Below are 12,898 nucleotides of genomic sequence, written 5' to 3' on the forward strand. Positions count from 1 at the left end.
ATCACAGTCGCTTATTCTTCTCGGATTCGACTGTAATTGGTCAGTTTCTTACGGCATAAGGCATAAAACACCTATTGTAGATCCGGACTAACGCATAATACGTAATGCATAAGAATATGTACCAATCGAAGTTCTCCGTTTCTTTCCCTTCCATGTAATAGAGAACTCTGGTTGGTTCAATTTCTTATGCCTCATGTATTATGCGTTATGCAAGAGTCTGTGCTCCCCGCTTATGCATTGAAGACTGAGATTGTAGATTAAAATTTCACCAATAAGGACAAAGAAATTTTGGCTCCTTTTGTTCTAATTGGTCAAGCTTCAATCTTTCAATCTTCAATCTCATTCTTCAATGCATAGTCTGATTCCGGCCTTATAGTTTAGAATCGGCAACTTAAGCCAGCAGCACACGATGCTTGTTTTCTTACTGGATTGCTAGCTGGATTAGATTCTTGCCATGGTATTGGCTGCGATGCTGACAGTGCCAACATCGCAGCCAATACGGTGGCAAGAATCTAATTCAGCTAGCAATCCAGTAAGAAAACAAGCATCGTGTGCCGCTGGCTTTACTTTGCCCATGGGTGTAGAATTATTAACAGCCGACTAAGGTCGGTATTCATAGTCAGATCTTATATTTAAGACCGTCTTAAGTACAGTCTTAAGATGTCATGAATCAATCAGAGGGCCGCATTAGCGACTTAAGACATTACTTAAGACAGTCTTAGGGCCATTCCACACAAACTTGCATAGCCGCATAAACAATGCATAAAGAAAATCATCCAATCGTAGTTTACGCTTGGCTTTATGACAGAAATGTGATTGGATAATTTTCTTTATGCATATGGTTATGTGGCTCTGCAAGTTTGTGTGGAATGGCCCTTAAGCGGGGAGCACAGACTCTTGCATAACGCATAACACATGAGGCATAAGAAATTGAACCAACCAGAGTTCTCTATTACATAGAAGGGAAAGAAACGGAGAACTTCGATTGGTACATATATTCTTATGCATTACGTGTTATGCGTTATGCAAGAGTCTCTGTGCTCCGCGCTTTAAAATAAGAACCGACTATGAATACCGGTCTCAATCCGGATCTACAATAGGTGTTTTAAGATTTAAGCCATAAGAAATTGACCAACTACAGTCGAATACGAGGAGAATAATTGATTGTGATTCGTCCATTCCTTATGGCTTAAAAACCTATTGTAGATCCGGAGTAATACAAGCACCATTATTGTACAATTGTTGGCATGTGCGTGATGATCTACTCGGGGGATCCCGATTGACCACGTCTCGATTGGACACCACCAATCACAGCGACCGATGCTTAGGAGCGGGTGGCACCCAGTTGGACACGGCTCAGTTAGATACGAGCCACTCACAGCGCTTGAGACTACAAAGCTCCTAAGCACCGGTCGCTGTAATTGGTGGTGTCCAATCGAGACGTGGTCAATCGGGATCACCCCCTCTACGAAACGTTCTAAATTAAACTAAAAAACATATCGACTCTCCGTTCTTTAGCATAACGTCTCTTTTGTTCATCTACATCCACAAGATTGGCCAAATTGACCTTCACTCGAAAGCAAGTGTTAAGCGAGGAGCACAGACTCTTGCATAACGCATAATACGTAATGCATAAGAATATGTACCAATCGAAGTTCTCCGTTTCTTTCCCTTCCATGTAATAGAGAACTCTGGTTGGTTCAATTTCTTATGCCTCATGTATTATGCGTTATGCAAGAGTCTGTGCTCCCCGCTTTAAGCCTTGTGTCCACGATGCTAGAAATCGGTCCGAGATCTTGGATGAAGAAAGAATTGACTAATCGCAATGGTCAGGTGATCAAATTGTTCAAATGTGATTTGTTAATTTTTTCTCTGTCGGAGATCTCGGACCGATTTCTAGCATCGTGGACACAAGGCTTTATAAAAGAAGAAGAAGAAGGCTGCGAATACATGACTACACAATTTGACGGGCCAAATCTGAACTATGGCGGATAAGCTGCGAAACAAGTGTCTTTTGTTTAAAAATATGAACAGACTAATCGCAATAAGATCTAATGCGCGGCCGCGGCTTTACGCGCAGCGTGCTAATTCATCTCGGGCCATGAATGTAGAGTGTAAACAATTACATGACACATTTGATAATTCTGTAAGTTTGTCTCACCTGTCTAAGTATATTTTTATTTTTAATGGATATTTCCGACTATCAATTGGGATTGTAGTACTTATGTTTTTAAATTCTTAAGTAATTCAGAATACTTTTGAAATTCTCAGTAACTGGTAGCTTGATTAATAGAAGCTCTGGGCAAGTCATTCAAGAAAGTCTGCGTTTTTTTACATCGAAATTAATTAAATTATTCTATTCTTTCCTTTAGCCTCTTTATAGATTTTCAGCATATTAAAAAAAAAATGTATATATATATGTAATAAACTTCATTTAACATTCGTTATCTCACACGTGTTTTTTTTTATGCCTCTGATGCAGATTCCCACCGATCTTGTCATAAAAGTCGGATTGCGATCTATCTATGTCAATAAGTTTGTATTACAAACGCATTCTTCATATTTCAAAGAGGTAGACCGATTTATAACGTCCGAAGACGGTCAAGAGTGAGTATTGTGAAAATAAATGTTATTCTTATTACGAATATTTTATATTTGATTCGTGTCCTGCTTACAGCGTTATCAGGCTCGATCAGTTTTCGTATGTCACGGTTTACACCTATTTTAAATATATATATACCGGCGAGATTGATCTTGTATTTTTGGACAAGAAATTTGGTGAATTTCAGTTAAATACATACAATTATATGTTGTTGTTTAAAGTTCGCGACTAAAATAATTTCATTGCAGATCTCTTATTAATGGCTGAGAAGTTCAAAGACATTCGTTTACTAAAAAGTTGCTATGAGAAAATAAAGAAAGAAGTAACTAAAGAAAATATAATCTCTGTTTATAGAACAGCGCAAACGTATGATAACAAGGTAATTGGCAGTTTCGAATTTTCCTTTTTTTTTCTATTACTTTCTATCTTTTCTGGAAGAAAGTATCATGATCTATATTCTATAATGAAATTGATGTATTAGTATTTAGTTCAATTGCAATTTGTTTTTATTTTTGTTTTTAATGTAGAATATTTTTCAAATTCTTTGTCATTTATGAGTTAGGAGATTTGGCAAGATTGGAGATTAGTTCCGAAAATATCGTTGAACAATTTTTCTATTTTTAGTATTGCTTTAGAATTCATTAACTGCAGAAATGTATCTTTATTCCTTATTTATATCTTCAATATAAATGAACGCTGTATTTTAATAATATTTATATGTATTCTCCCCGCATAATTTTCAGATAGTGCAGGAATATTGTTTCAAATTCTTCATAGAAAACAGTACAGATGTGATCAACATTTAGTTTTAAAGAGTTGGATGAACATACGAGAAGTACTTTTACAAATGAAGCGAAAAAAACTTATGGTGATTACAAGCTGTGATTCTATTTAAAAAAGTAAAATGTATTTTGATAGAAGTAATCACATAAAACGTTAATATTAATATTAATTAATATTTAGATTAATATTAATATTTCTATATTTTTTAATATTAATTTCTACATAAGTAAAACAAAATTATTACAATACTATTTTATAATAAAAAGTTTTTTTTGACACTATATACTAGTAATTACTAACAATGTAACTGACAAAAATTTTATTGAAATTGTGAATTCAAATAAAAACTTTCTCATTGAAAAATGATTGATCCACTGCTACAATTAATTTTCACGATATGTATATCGATATCGATACATTCTCATGTATTCCCATGTAAGAATAGCAAGTAAAGAAAGTCCTTTCATCAATATATGGAATCGGGACATCATAAGGAGACTCACGACGGACAATTGACCGAAACATAAGAACAGATAGAGCATGTAGGAGAGATAATCCATGTTCTCTCTTTCCCTTTCTTTCTTCGTATTCTTCACGCTCTTGTTGCAATGTTGAATACACACGGCCACCATATGACGTTGTTCAATATTCTTGTATTAATTTAGTCACATAAATCAATTTTTCGTACCTTCCTGCCATTCTAGCTGACACGATGATCCGCGACATCCCCTGGTAGTTTCCAGAGCTCACTCAGATAGAATACAAAAGTCATGAAATTACAAGCCTGTTCTTTTTCCATATCCTAGGATTGAACTTCTTGCACAGTTCATCTCTCTTCTTTTTTTCACATTGGAGAGAAAAAGATAAAAGATGAACTGTGCAAGAAGTTCAATTCTAGGGTATGGAAAAAGAACAGGCCTATCTTAAGAGCTACCTGGGCCAAATTAGAAAACGACGGTGTTTTACTAACACATCGTCTTTATTAGTCCTCGCACAGGATTTTACATATCATCTAAAGAGTCTTGCGAACTATCGCACGTGGAGTAACATCGATTATAATTAATTCTCGTTGGAGTTATACAATATATGTATGTATATAAAAGAAAAAACGCGATTAATGTCGCGAGGACGCGGTTAGCGATACTGTAAAATTAGCCATCAAAACATCATAAAAAAAGAAAGAATAAAACAGTTTAGACAAACAACACGATAAATGTGTACATAACGATCGCGCGGCGAACTCGATATTTCGCGTCTACCGCGTCTATTGTTATTAGTCTCTTTTTCGTGGCACAATGAAGAAAAAGCCACTTCTGCGCCCCTAATCCTTCCGGATCAATCTGACTCCTTCATGAGATTCACGAAAAGAGAGAAGACTGAAATAAATAATTCAGCTGTCACACATGTAACTGTTTACTTTCAGAATTATTTATACTTTACGTATTCCGGAAAATTCTCGGTGTACTCCTCTACGTTAGAAATATCGTAACGGATTACGACTGACTACGTGACGTACGGGGGGTAACAATCCTTAATTGTATGTCAATTTCCTTAGGGGAATTTGCAGTTTGAGAGAAACACTTCATGTCAATCATTCAGGCTTTATTGAAAAAGTGTCCGTCTTTCATTACAATAGTTTCTTTTTCAAAAAGAAATTAAACGAGAGTTGAAACTCGAGTCTTTCAACAATTGGAGTTAAATTTATAGAAAAATATATATAAATTTATAGAAATATCTCAATTCTTTTTACTCGCTTTCGAAAAATTACAACGAAAATGTAAGGAATTCATAAGATTTTCTTTAATTTAGTGTTTGATTAATAAAATTTTATCCGATATTTTTTTTTGCACTTCTAGATTCTTTTCCCCATAAAGAATTGACATTTAATTAAGGCGCATCATATGTATTTATATATATTTTTACGAAATAATACGCGAGTCACATAATCATGCAGTTATCATCATCGAGCTAACGTTATAACACGGAGTAAACTTATTTCTACTCGGGTTGGGCAGTACTTTATACATTTATACAATTTCCTATAAACACTTTCGAGTCTCCTTAGTTGCGCAAAAATATACTCTAACGATTAAAACAATTACATTACAGGATATAAAGTTCACAGGTAAATGCAAATTCGTCGAATTTCGCTGCGTGAAGTATCTTTAGTATATATTACAGATTGCACTGGTAAATAGTGTAAAAAAATAGTGTAAAACTTTCGAGATTCGTTTCTAGCCAAAGAAACAATGTTTTTTTTCCATGTATAGGAAACATAACGTACGAGATATAATTTAATATATGCGATATATATTATGAATTGAACTAACGATGAAGAATAAATAAAAAATTTATATACGACCTATTTCGCTTTATCTCGAAATTACAACTACTTTTGCATCTGAAACTGATTGCCTCGAAATGGTTACGAATGCTTAGTTTCGTATTTGCATAATTTTGCTGACTAAGAACGACGTTCGTAGCATTTTATGAGTCATTCCACAGTTCGCTCTTCTAAAAAAAAAAAAAACATTACGTAGCATTCGAAATTCTAGTAGTTTGCCGCTTTCCAATATTTGCCAAGCGCTTTTCTTTATCTTGAAAGTGACACCGGAAATTTATTGCACCACAGAAATAGCAAATTTGTATATAATGCATCTAAATAGCTGATACAACAAAGCGAAGTAGATCCATGTATAGATTTCTCTCTTGGTTCTACACGGATTCTGAATTCATCTCTAAATTATATCTCATATATCAACTAACATCCCATACATTGTTATATAAATAATATTGTAAAAAAAGTTAAAAAAAAACCAGGAGTTAATGCAAGCGCACTATGATACTGACGTTAAAGGCACTTGAGTTTCGGAATTAGCCTAACTAGCGTGGTTCTTAAAACATGATCGCGATAAAATTACGACTTCGTAAACAATTAGCGCGTTTCACACGCGCATGCATCCGAAATGCAGTCTATGTTATATGGCAGTATTAAGTCGTTCTTTACAAATATCTCAACAAAAAATAGAGCATACCGTATATATATCTATATATATATATATATATTTAAATATTAGTTCCTTTAAATAATTATATACGCTAAAACGTTAGCTTTAGATTTTGTTATGCCGTTTGAAATTTTCGTTCAAACTCTTGCTAAGTTTCGAAACAGAATGCCGAATTGCATGCGATTGGCATTCGCGATTATTTGCAAATTATTTGAAATCGCATTCCGTCACAGTGACGATACGATTCTTTTTTTAAAACCTCACGTTATCCTTTTTTTCATTTCGAGACGCGTTTATTTCCCGGCGTAGGTCGGATTCTTGAAGGTGGAAGTCGCTTGCTTATAGATTGGATTCTCTCCCTATAAAGCGAGCAAAACGAATATTTTATACTAATTTGTACAGAATAAATCTTACAAAAAAAAGTAGTACTTGAGATTTTGATAATTAATCTCATTATATTATTTTTTTATTAAATTATATATTTTACTCCATTTTTTATATTTTATTGCATTACGAGTCCTTTAATGTCTTTTAATTTTTTAATTATACTTTTTCAAAAAAATAATTACAAACTCATCCTGGTATTCAAGATTTCCTTCTATTCTTGGTAAAAATTGATTTGAGAAGTTTAATTCTTAAAAGCTCGATCTGATTATGGTTTATAATATTAGAAGTACGAACCGTGTCCCATTTCGCCATCATTCTCTCCTTTTCAAATCGGGCGAATTCTCGTCTATCGTGTATAGTTGTCAGCAGCTTCCACAGCAGTAGCAATGCGAGACCGATCAAGACCACCGCCGCGATCACGCCCAGCACGATGCCGAGCATGTAGACCTGCGGCGGGCACTCACGCTCGTTCTGAGCGCGCACTTGCAGGCAATTGGTCTCATTGTAGTAGTAGACAAAGTTATATTTGCAGTCATCCTCGTCCGTACCGAAGCATGGCACCTCGTCGTTGTCCACATCGACGATCACTGTCTCGACTCCCTCAGGTACAAATTCCTTGCAATTCCTCGCGCATTCCTCTGGAACGCTGTAGTTTCCGGTGCCGTACATCTGACACTGTACACAGGGCTTCAGCTCTTCACAGCGACTTGGGCAGGTCGGGCACTTATTGCAGTGTTTACCGGAATACCGAATGCTGCCTTCCTCATGACAGATGCATTCTCCGCAAATACAGTCACCCTTTATAAAGAAAGAGATGAGATCTTATGATAAATCTCTTAATATTTTGGTAATATTTCTAAATTTATAACTAAATATCCTCTTCTTTAATTATTAAAATAATGTGTAAATATAATTATTATATTTTACTGTAACTAAAATTATATCAAAAAAGAAGAATTAAATAGTAACTGTAGTTTTCTGTCGTCATATACTTTCAATCACTTACATGACCTGAGCAGAGCACACCGTTCGTGGTCCCTGGCGCGATGCAGGAATCGTTAGAAGACCTACAGTTGCAGGATGGTCCGGTCCAGCCAGAATTACAGACACACTGACCGCATTCGCAAGTGCCATGATCAGAGCAGAGCTTACCTTGATCACGATCACAAGAGAAATTGTCGCACTCGCAGAAATGTCCCGATATTATCTGTAAGAATATAAATCTATATCGCAAATATTCTGCACGTGAATATTGTTAATTACATTTATCTATTCCATTTTGTTTCACTTCTAATTATACCTGTCTTTTCTTTGCATTTTCTTATGCATTTCTTATATATCTTCCGCTGTGTGTAACTATTGTTACTTGAGATGATAATTAATAAGATATTAAAAATTAATAAATAAATTTTGCAATTATAGATGCAAAGGTTAAAGACGGTCATACTAATCGATGGAGACTCAAACAAAAAGGTTAAAGAAAAAATGTCTGTCATACAAGAATTTATCTGCTAGAGAATTCAGGAAATACCTCGTCCGGATTCTCCCGCTCCTCGCATTCGCATTGACCGCAGGCGCACGTGCCACGGCCGGAGCAGTCGACGAGGGAGGTATTGTCAGGACGACAGGACTGGAAGTGCTTGTCGAAGCCAGTGAGCTCCTGGTGTGAGCTGCACTCGCAATGTTTGCCGAAAAATCCATCATAACATTCGCAAACACCGCACTTGAGTGTGCCCATGCCATTGCACTCCGATGAATGCTCCTCATACATGTTACCTTGACGCTCGCACTCGCAGTCGCACAGCATCTCCAGATTCACGGTGAGAGTCTCGTTGATACCGACCTGGAAGAAAATATAAAAATAAGAGAAATATACAGGATCTCACACATCTGACTTCAAAGTCATCTCAAGATCATAGTACAACGGGTCATTGAATTTGTCTTGACATCAGTTATAATGAAGTAAAAAACACGTGCAATTTAAAAAAAATTAGGGTGACCTTGACTTCCCCCCCCCCCCAAAAAAAATTTTTTGCAAATTTTTAATATTGCAATTTGTAGCCCATTAAAAACTAATTTTTTATTCAAAATAATTTTTGTCAGACATCGGAAGTGTCAAAAATCGTAATCACATTTATGTGGGCCTGTATAAATGTAGAAAACAAAAATAAAACTAACTAACTGATATATTTTTCCAATTGACCAATTAGGTTTGCATAATGATTCGATTTACCGGATAAATATCAAACTTCTGTTTCCATTCCGATCTGTTGGCTGGGCAGCTGGTAACCTCGATCTCCGCGATGAACTCCACTTTTGTGCCAACTTTCAATCCGTCGCATTTCGACGTCTCAACCACCGGTCCAGTCCCCAAGCAGCTTGAGAAGTATTTTACTTTGATTGCGCTGCTGGCTGTGTCTTTCATCTCCACCGAGCTTGAGATAGCGTCGTACTGTTCGCGGATCAGTTCCACGACGTTGCTGGAATCGTCCGAGAGTTTGCCAGCAAAGGAACCTTCCACTTGCTTGGTCAGTCGCTTGTAAACATTGATCTGTTCCTCGGTGACCGCCCATATGACGTTTATCGCGTTCTGCTTCACCTTCAGGTTGATCTGCGAGATACTCGGATAGTCTTGCAGAGACGAATGGGTGTACATGCCACTGATATCCAAATGGCAGAAACCGTCATTCGGTTTGATAATACCACCCAGCTTGCCATCGCCCGCGTAGTGAAAACCGGCGTCTGTTGAGAATACCAACAGCCGACGAGCCTTCTCGCGCCAACCGATCTGATTCCGACAAACTATCGCCTGCATGATTGCATCAAAACCACCCTCTGGCGCATCAAGATTGCCGGATACTGACGCGTTACGTACTAATCCCTGTAAACAGGAACGTCTCACTAGAAAAATCGGTAGAGAATAAAATTTTTTATTAGTTTTAATTCAGAATTAATGAAGGAGTCTTTTTGAATCTAGAGAATTAAATTGTAAAATTAAATTATACTGATAGAAACGGATTAAAGTTAGATTTATTAAGTCAGTTAGATTTATATTTATGATTTAAAATTTGTACGTTATGCTAACGGATATTTATGTACCGCAAATTTGCTTGTGTCCTGAGAAAGCCTCATGATGTTCTTGTATCCGTAAGGCGCCGCGCAACCGTCACACGGTTCGATAAGACTGAGAGATTAAAGAGTTAAAAAATGAGTAATGGCACATTGGACAGCATGGTATACTTTCTTCGGTTTATCTTGAGACTTACGATTTCGGCACCGTATTGACGTACGGCATCACGACTTTGTCGACAAAGCTACCAAAACCCAGACGAAAATTGCTCGTAATCTTGCTCATACTCTCGACCAATAACTGGCCCAAGTCAGACAGTTTTTTCTTGTCATCCTCCATGGATTTGCTCAGATCCATCAGATAGTAGAGATCGACAGGATAATCTTCTGCTTGAGAATAAGCGAAATGCATTCCGTAAGCTTCATCTAAAACAAATTTACGTATCAAGTTGATAAAATAAAATATTCACAATTTTAGTTTTATTTTTTATTTTCAAATAATAATAATAATTTACTTATTCTGAGCTTCAGATTGACTTCTTGCGGCCACATTTGCACAGCTTCTTGCCTTCTGCTCCCACTACCGCTCCAACTCTCTTTATGAGAATGCGAAGAAGATGAGCTGGAAGACGAAAAATTAGAATATGAACTCTCGATGCTACCGTATCCTCCTCCTCCTCCGCCACCAGTGGCATAACCACCCTTCGTCAAGTTTCGATGTCGCAGCCTGATGAAGACAATGTCTGGGTTCCATATGTACTCAGGAGAACACGTCGCAGATATTTTAGTATTGATGTTCGGCAGGAAGCACCTCTTCTCCGAGAATTTCTATGAAAGCAAAGCCACTTTAGAATTCATATTAATAAAATATCAAACAACAAATTTACTCACCTTTCTGTCAAAGAATTGTGAAAGAACTATATAAGGAGAAAGTATAAGAATTTTTTATCAAACTAATATAGACTTACTGGTGCTGCGCACCAAGCGCAATGTGGAGTCTGTATGCATTCATGACATGTCTGTTTACTGATACATGGATTCATGCCAGTCAATCTCTCTGGAGGAGGAGGAGGATAGTTTACTTGCGCAAACGAGGCCGATAGACTTGCCGCTAGCACCCCCAACACAAAGATCCATCTTGAGCTGCCAAACATTCTGCAAAATCATAAATAAGCCACAATTAATCTTTTCATTTGAACATTTATATAAACAAATATTTAAAAAATAAGAAAAGGTAAGAAATTTAAACATTCTGCAAAATCGCAGGTATATAATATGTACCAGTACACACTAATGCATCCAATCAAATTTGTTATAAGAGGGATCTGTATCAAAAAGAGTTTTCAGGCTGACATGGTAACATGACTCAGATTACATTAAAATAACCATCTCAAATTAGAAGAGTATCAAATTTTAATTCTTTGTTCTACTTTAAATTAATTCCCAAATTAAGAATGTGATTATGAATTTCTCCTCTTTTGTGAACAATAAATATATTATATATAATTTTCAAATAAAAATCTAAAGAATTTTGATTTATTTAAAAGAACTCAAATATCATTCATAAAATACACTCAGAAGAATTGAAAAAAAAAAAAAACAAAATGTAATCTCCTAACTTGATGTAATTTTTGTTATGATCTGATGTAACATTATACTTGTGTTAATTAGTTATTTACAAACATAATATTGTTCATGAGGTTCATTAATAATTATAAAAATCCGTTTATCCATTAAAATTTAATTACGACACCACTGATTTTTGATTAATGTTCCATTTTCCATTATAAAGGAGTTGGTCACTTTAGATTACATACGATTTTGCTTCCATTTCCAGGGAACCGTCTCGACGCGAAACGGAAGGATCGCGGTCGAGTCTTACGATCGGCCGGGAACTGCCTAGTCGTGCACGACGTGCACCCTCCGCTGCTTATTCATACGACGGGGACGATGCCGTCATCTTTATATTTGCTAAGCATCATCACTCCCGATGTCTGCTCGCGCGTGCGACCGAAGCGGACGATAAGCGGCGGAGTTCGTGTCGAAAGATGCAGTCGAGAGAAGCAAAGAGGAAGTGTGCTTACTTATTTCCGTAAGACGGAGTGTCTTTCCTCCTTCCTTTTTTATCCTTCTCCGTGTTGTTCTACAGCATCACAAGCTAATGTTTGGTTTGATGTTTCCCTCGTCGTCACTTAGGATCACCATAAATGGTAATCCACCGAACGAACGCACTTAACGCGCACGCAACACTCCGTAGGGAGTGTTCGCTTCTCTCGTTTCTCGCGTCGCGTCGCGCATCGCGCAGGTCCGTGTGAGCGCGGCTATGTTCACGCGACAACGCGGATTGGTCTGCTACCCCGACCCGTCGCGCAATTAGCTGCGTTCAGCTCGTTGCAAACGCGCCTCGAAGTTTTCTAAAGAATAAAATAGCGTATTTCACTGGCAGAGCTGGTGCGCACTCAGTGCACTTTAAAGCTGTTGTACATAAATCGACATAAAAATGTACGTTTAATAAAAATATAGAAATAAATTAAACCACAAAATCCTTAATACATTTTATTGTAATATTTGATAAAATATACATTGGGTACTTTATTAACTGAGATCTCTCACTTTTACAGTCAGGTTAGGTTAATGTACAACAGCTTTAATGTGCACTGAATGCGGACCGGTTCTGCCAGTGAAATACGCTATAAAATAATTCGTATATTGTACTTGACCGGACAAAACCTCCGGTTGTAAAAATTATTATTTTAAATCGTTTGTATTTCGTATGAGGAGTTTTGAAGTGCAAATAAAAAGGTTTGTGAGTCAGTGTATTAATTACAATTAATCATTCTTTTTTGGACCATGTACTTGACCGAAATACCAGGTATGTAAATATGAAACTGGAATTTACCAATAGATGGCCATAGCTGCCAATGTAGTTGCCGTCAGACCGTGTCATTGACGCCATTTCCTTGTTCTAACATCTGACAAAGATTTTCAATTCACAACAATACAAGTTTCATACAACAGTATAGTTTGTAATAGCGTTGAACATGTCGAA

General features: G+C 36.6%; 2 protein-coding genes across 3 annotated transcripts; one reads left to right on the forward strand and one right to left on the reverse strand.

Annotated features, from left to right (window-relative positions):
- The first annotated feature begins 1,885 nt into the window (after nt 1-1,885).
- On the forward strand, nt 1,886-3,454 carry LOC108762711 (uncharacterized). Its single transcript, XM_018509834.1, has 5 exons — nt 1,886-2,146; nt 2,483-2,607; nt 2,678-2,778; nt 2,851-2,981; nt 3,346-3,454. Exons 1-5 carry the CDS (start codon nt 1,985-1,987, stop codon nt 3,406-3,408), a joined length of 582 nt encoding a protein of 193 aa, XP_018365336.1. The 5' UTR covers nt 1,886-1,984; the 3' UTR covers nt 3,409-3,454.
- A 2,296-nt stretch (nt 3,455-5,750) lies between these two features.
- On the reverse strand, nt 5,751-12,149 carry mys (position-specific antigen beta subunit myospheroid). Of its 2 annotated transcripts, none has more exons than XM_018509837.1 (10): nt 11,667-11,867; nt 10,818-11,004; nt 10,365-10,677; nt 10,047-10,275; nt 9,880-9,964; nt 9,014-9,661; nt 8,312-8,623; nt 7,787-7,987; nt 7,075-7,578; nt 5,751-6,752 (listed from the first exon to the last, which is right to left on the reverse strand). In XM_018509837.1, exons 1-10 carry the CDS (start codon nt 11,678-11,680, stop codon nt 6,687-6,689), a joined length of 2,559 nt encoding a protein of 852 aa, XP_018365339.1. In that variant the 5' UTR covers nt 11,681-11,867; the 3' UTR covers nt 5,751-6,686. The 2 variants fall into 2 exon arrangements, with proteins under 2 accessions (XP_018365339.1, XP_018365340.1); XM_018509838.1 differs by lacking the exon at nt 11,667-11,867 and adding an exon at nt 11,934-12,149 and having other exon boundaries at nt 6,672-6,752.
- Between the last annotated feature and the right edge of the window lie 749 nt (nt 12,150-12,898).

Source organism: Trachymyrmex cornetzi, unplaced genomic scaffold (assembly GCF_001594075.2).
Source record: "Trachymyrmex cornetzi isolate Tcor2-1 unplaced genomic scaffold, Tcor1.1 scaffold319, whole genome shotgun sequence".
Taxonomy (NCBI): domain Eukaryota; kingdom Metazoa; phylum Arthropoda; class Insecta; order Hymenoptera; family Formicidae; genus Trachymyrmex; species Trachymyrmex cornetzi.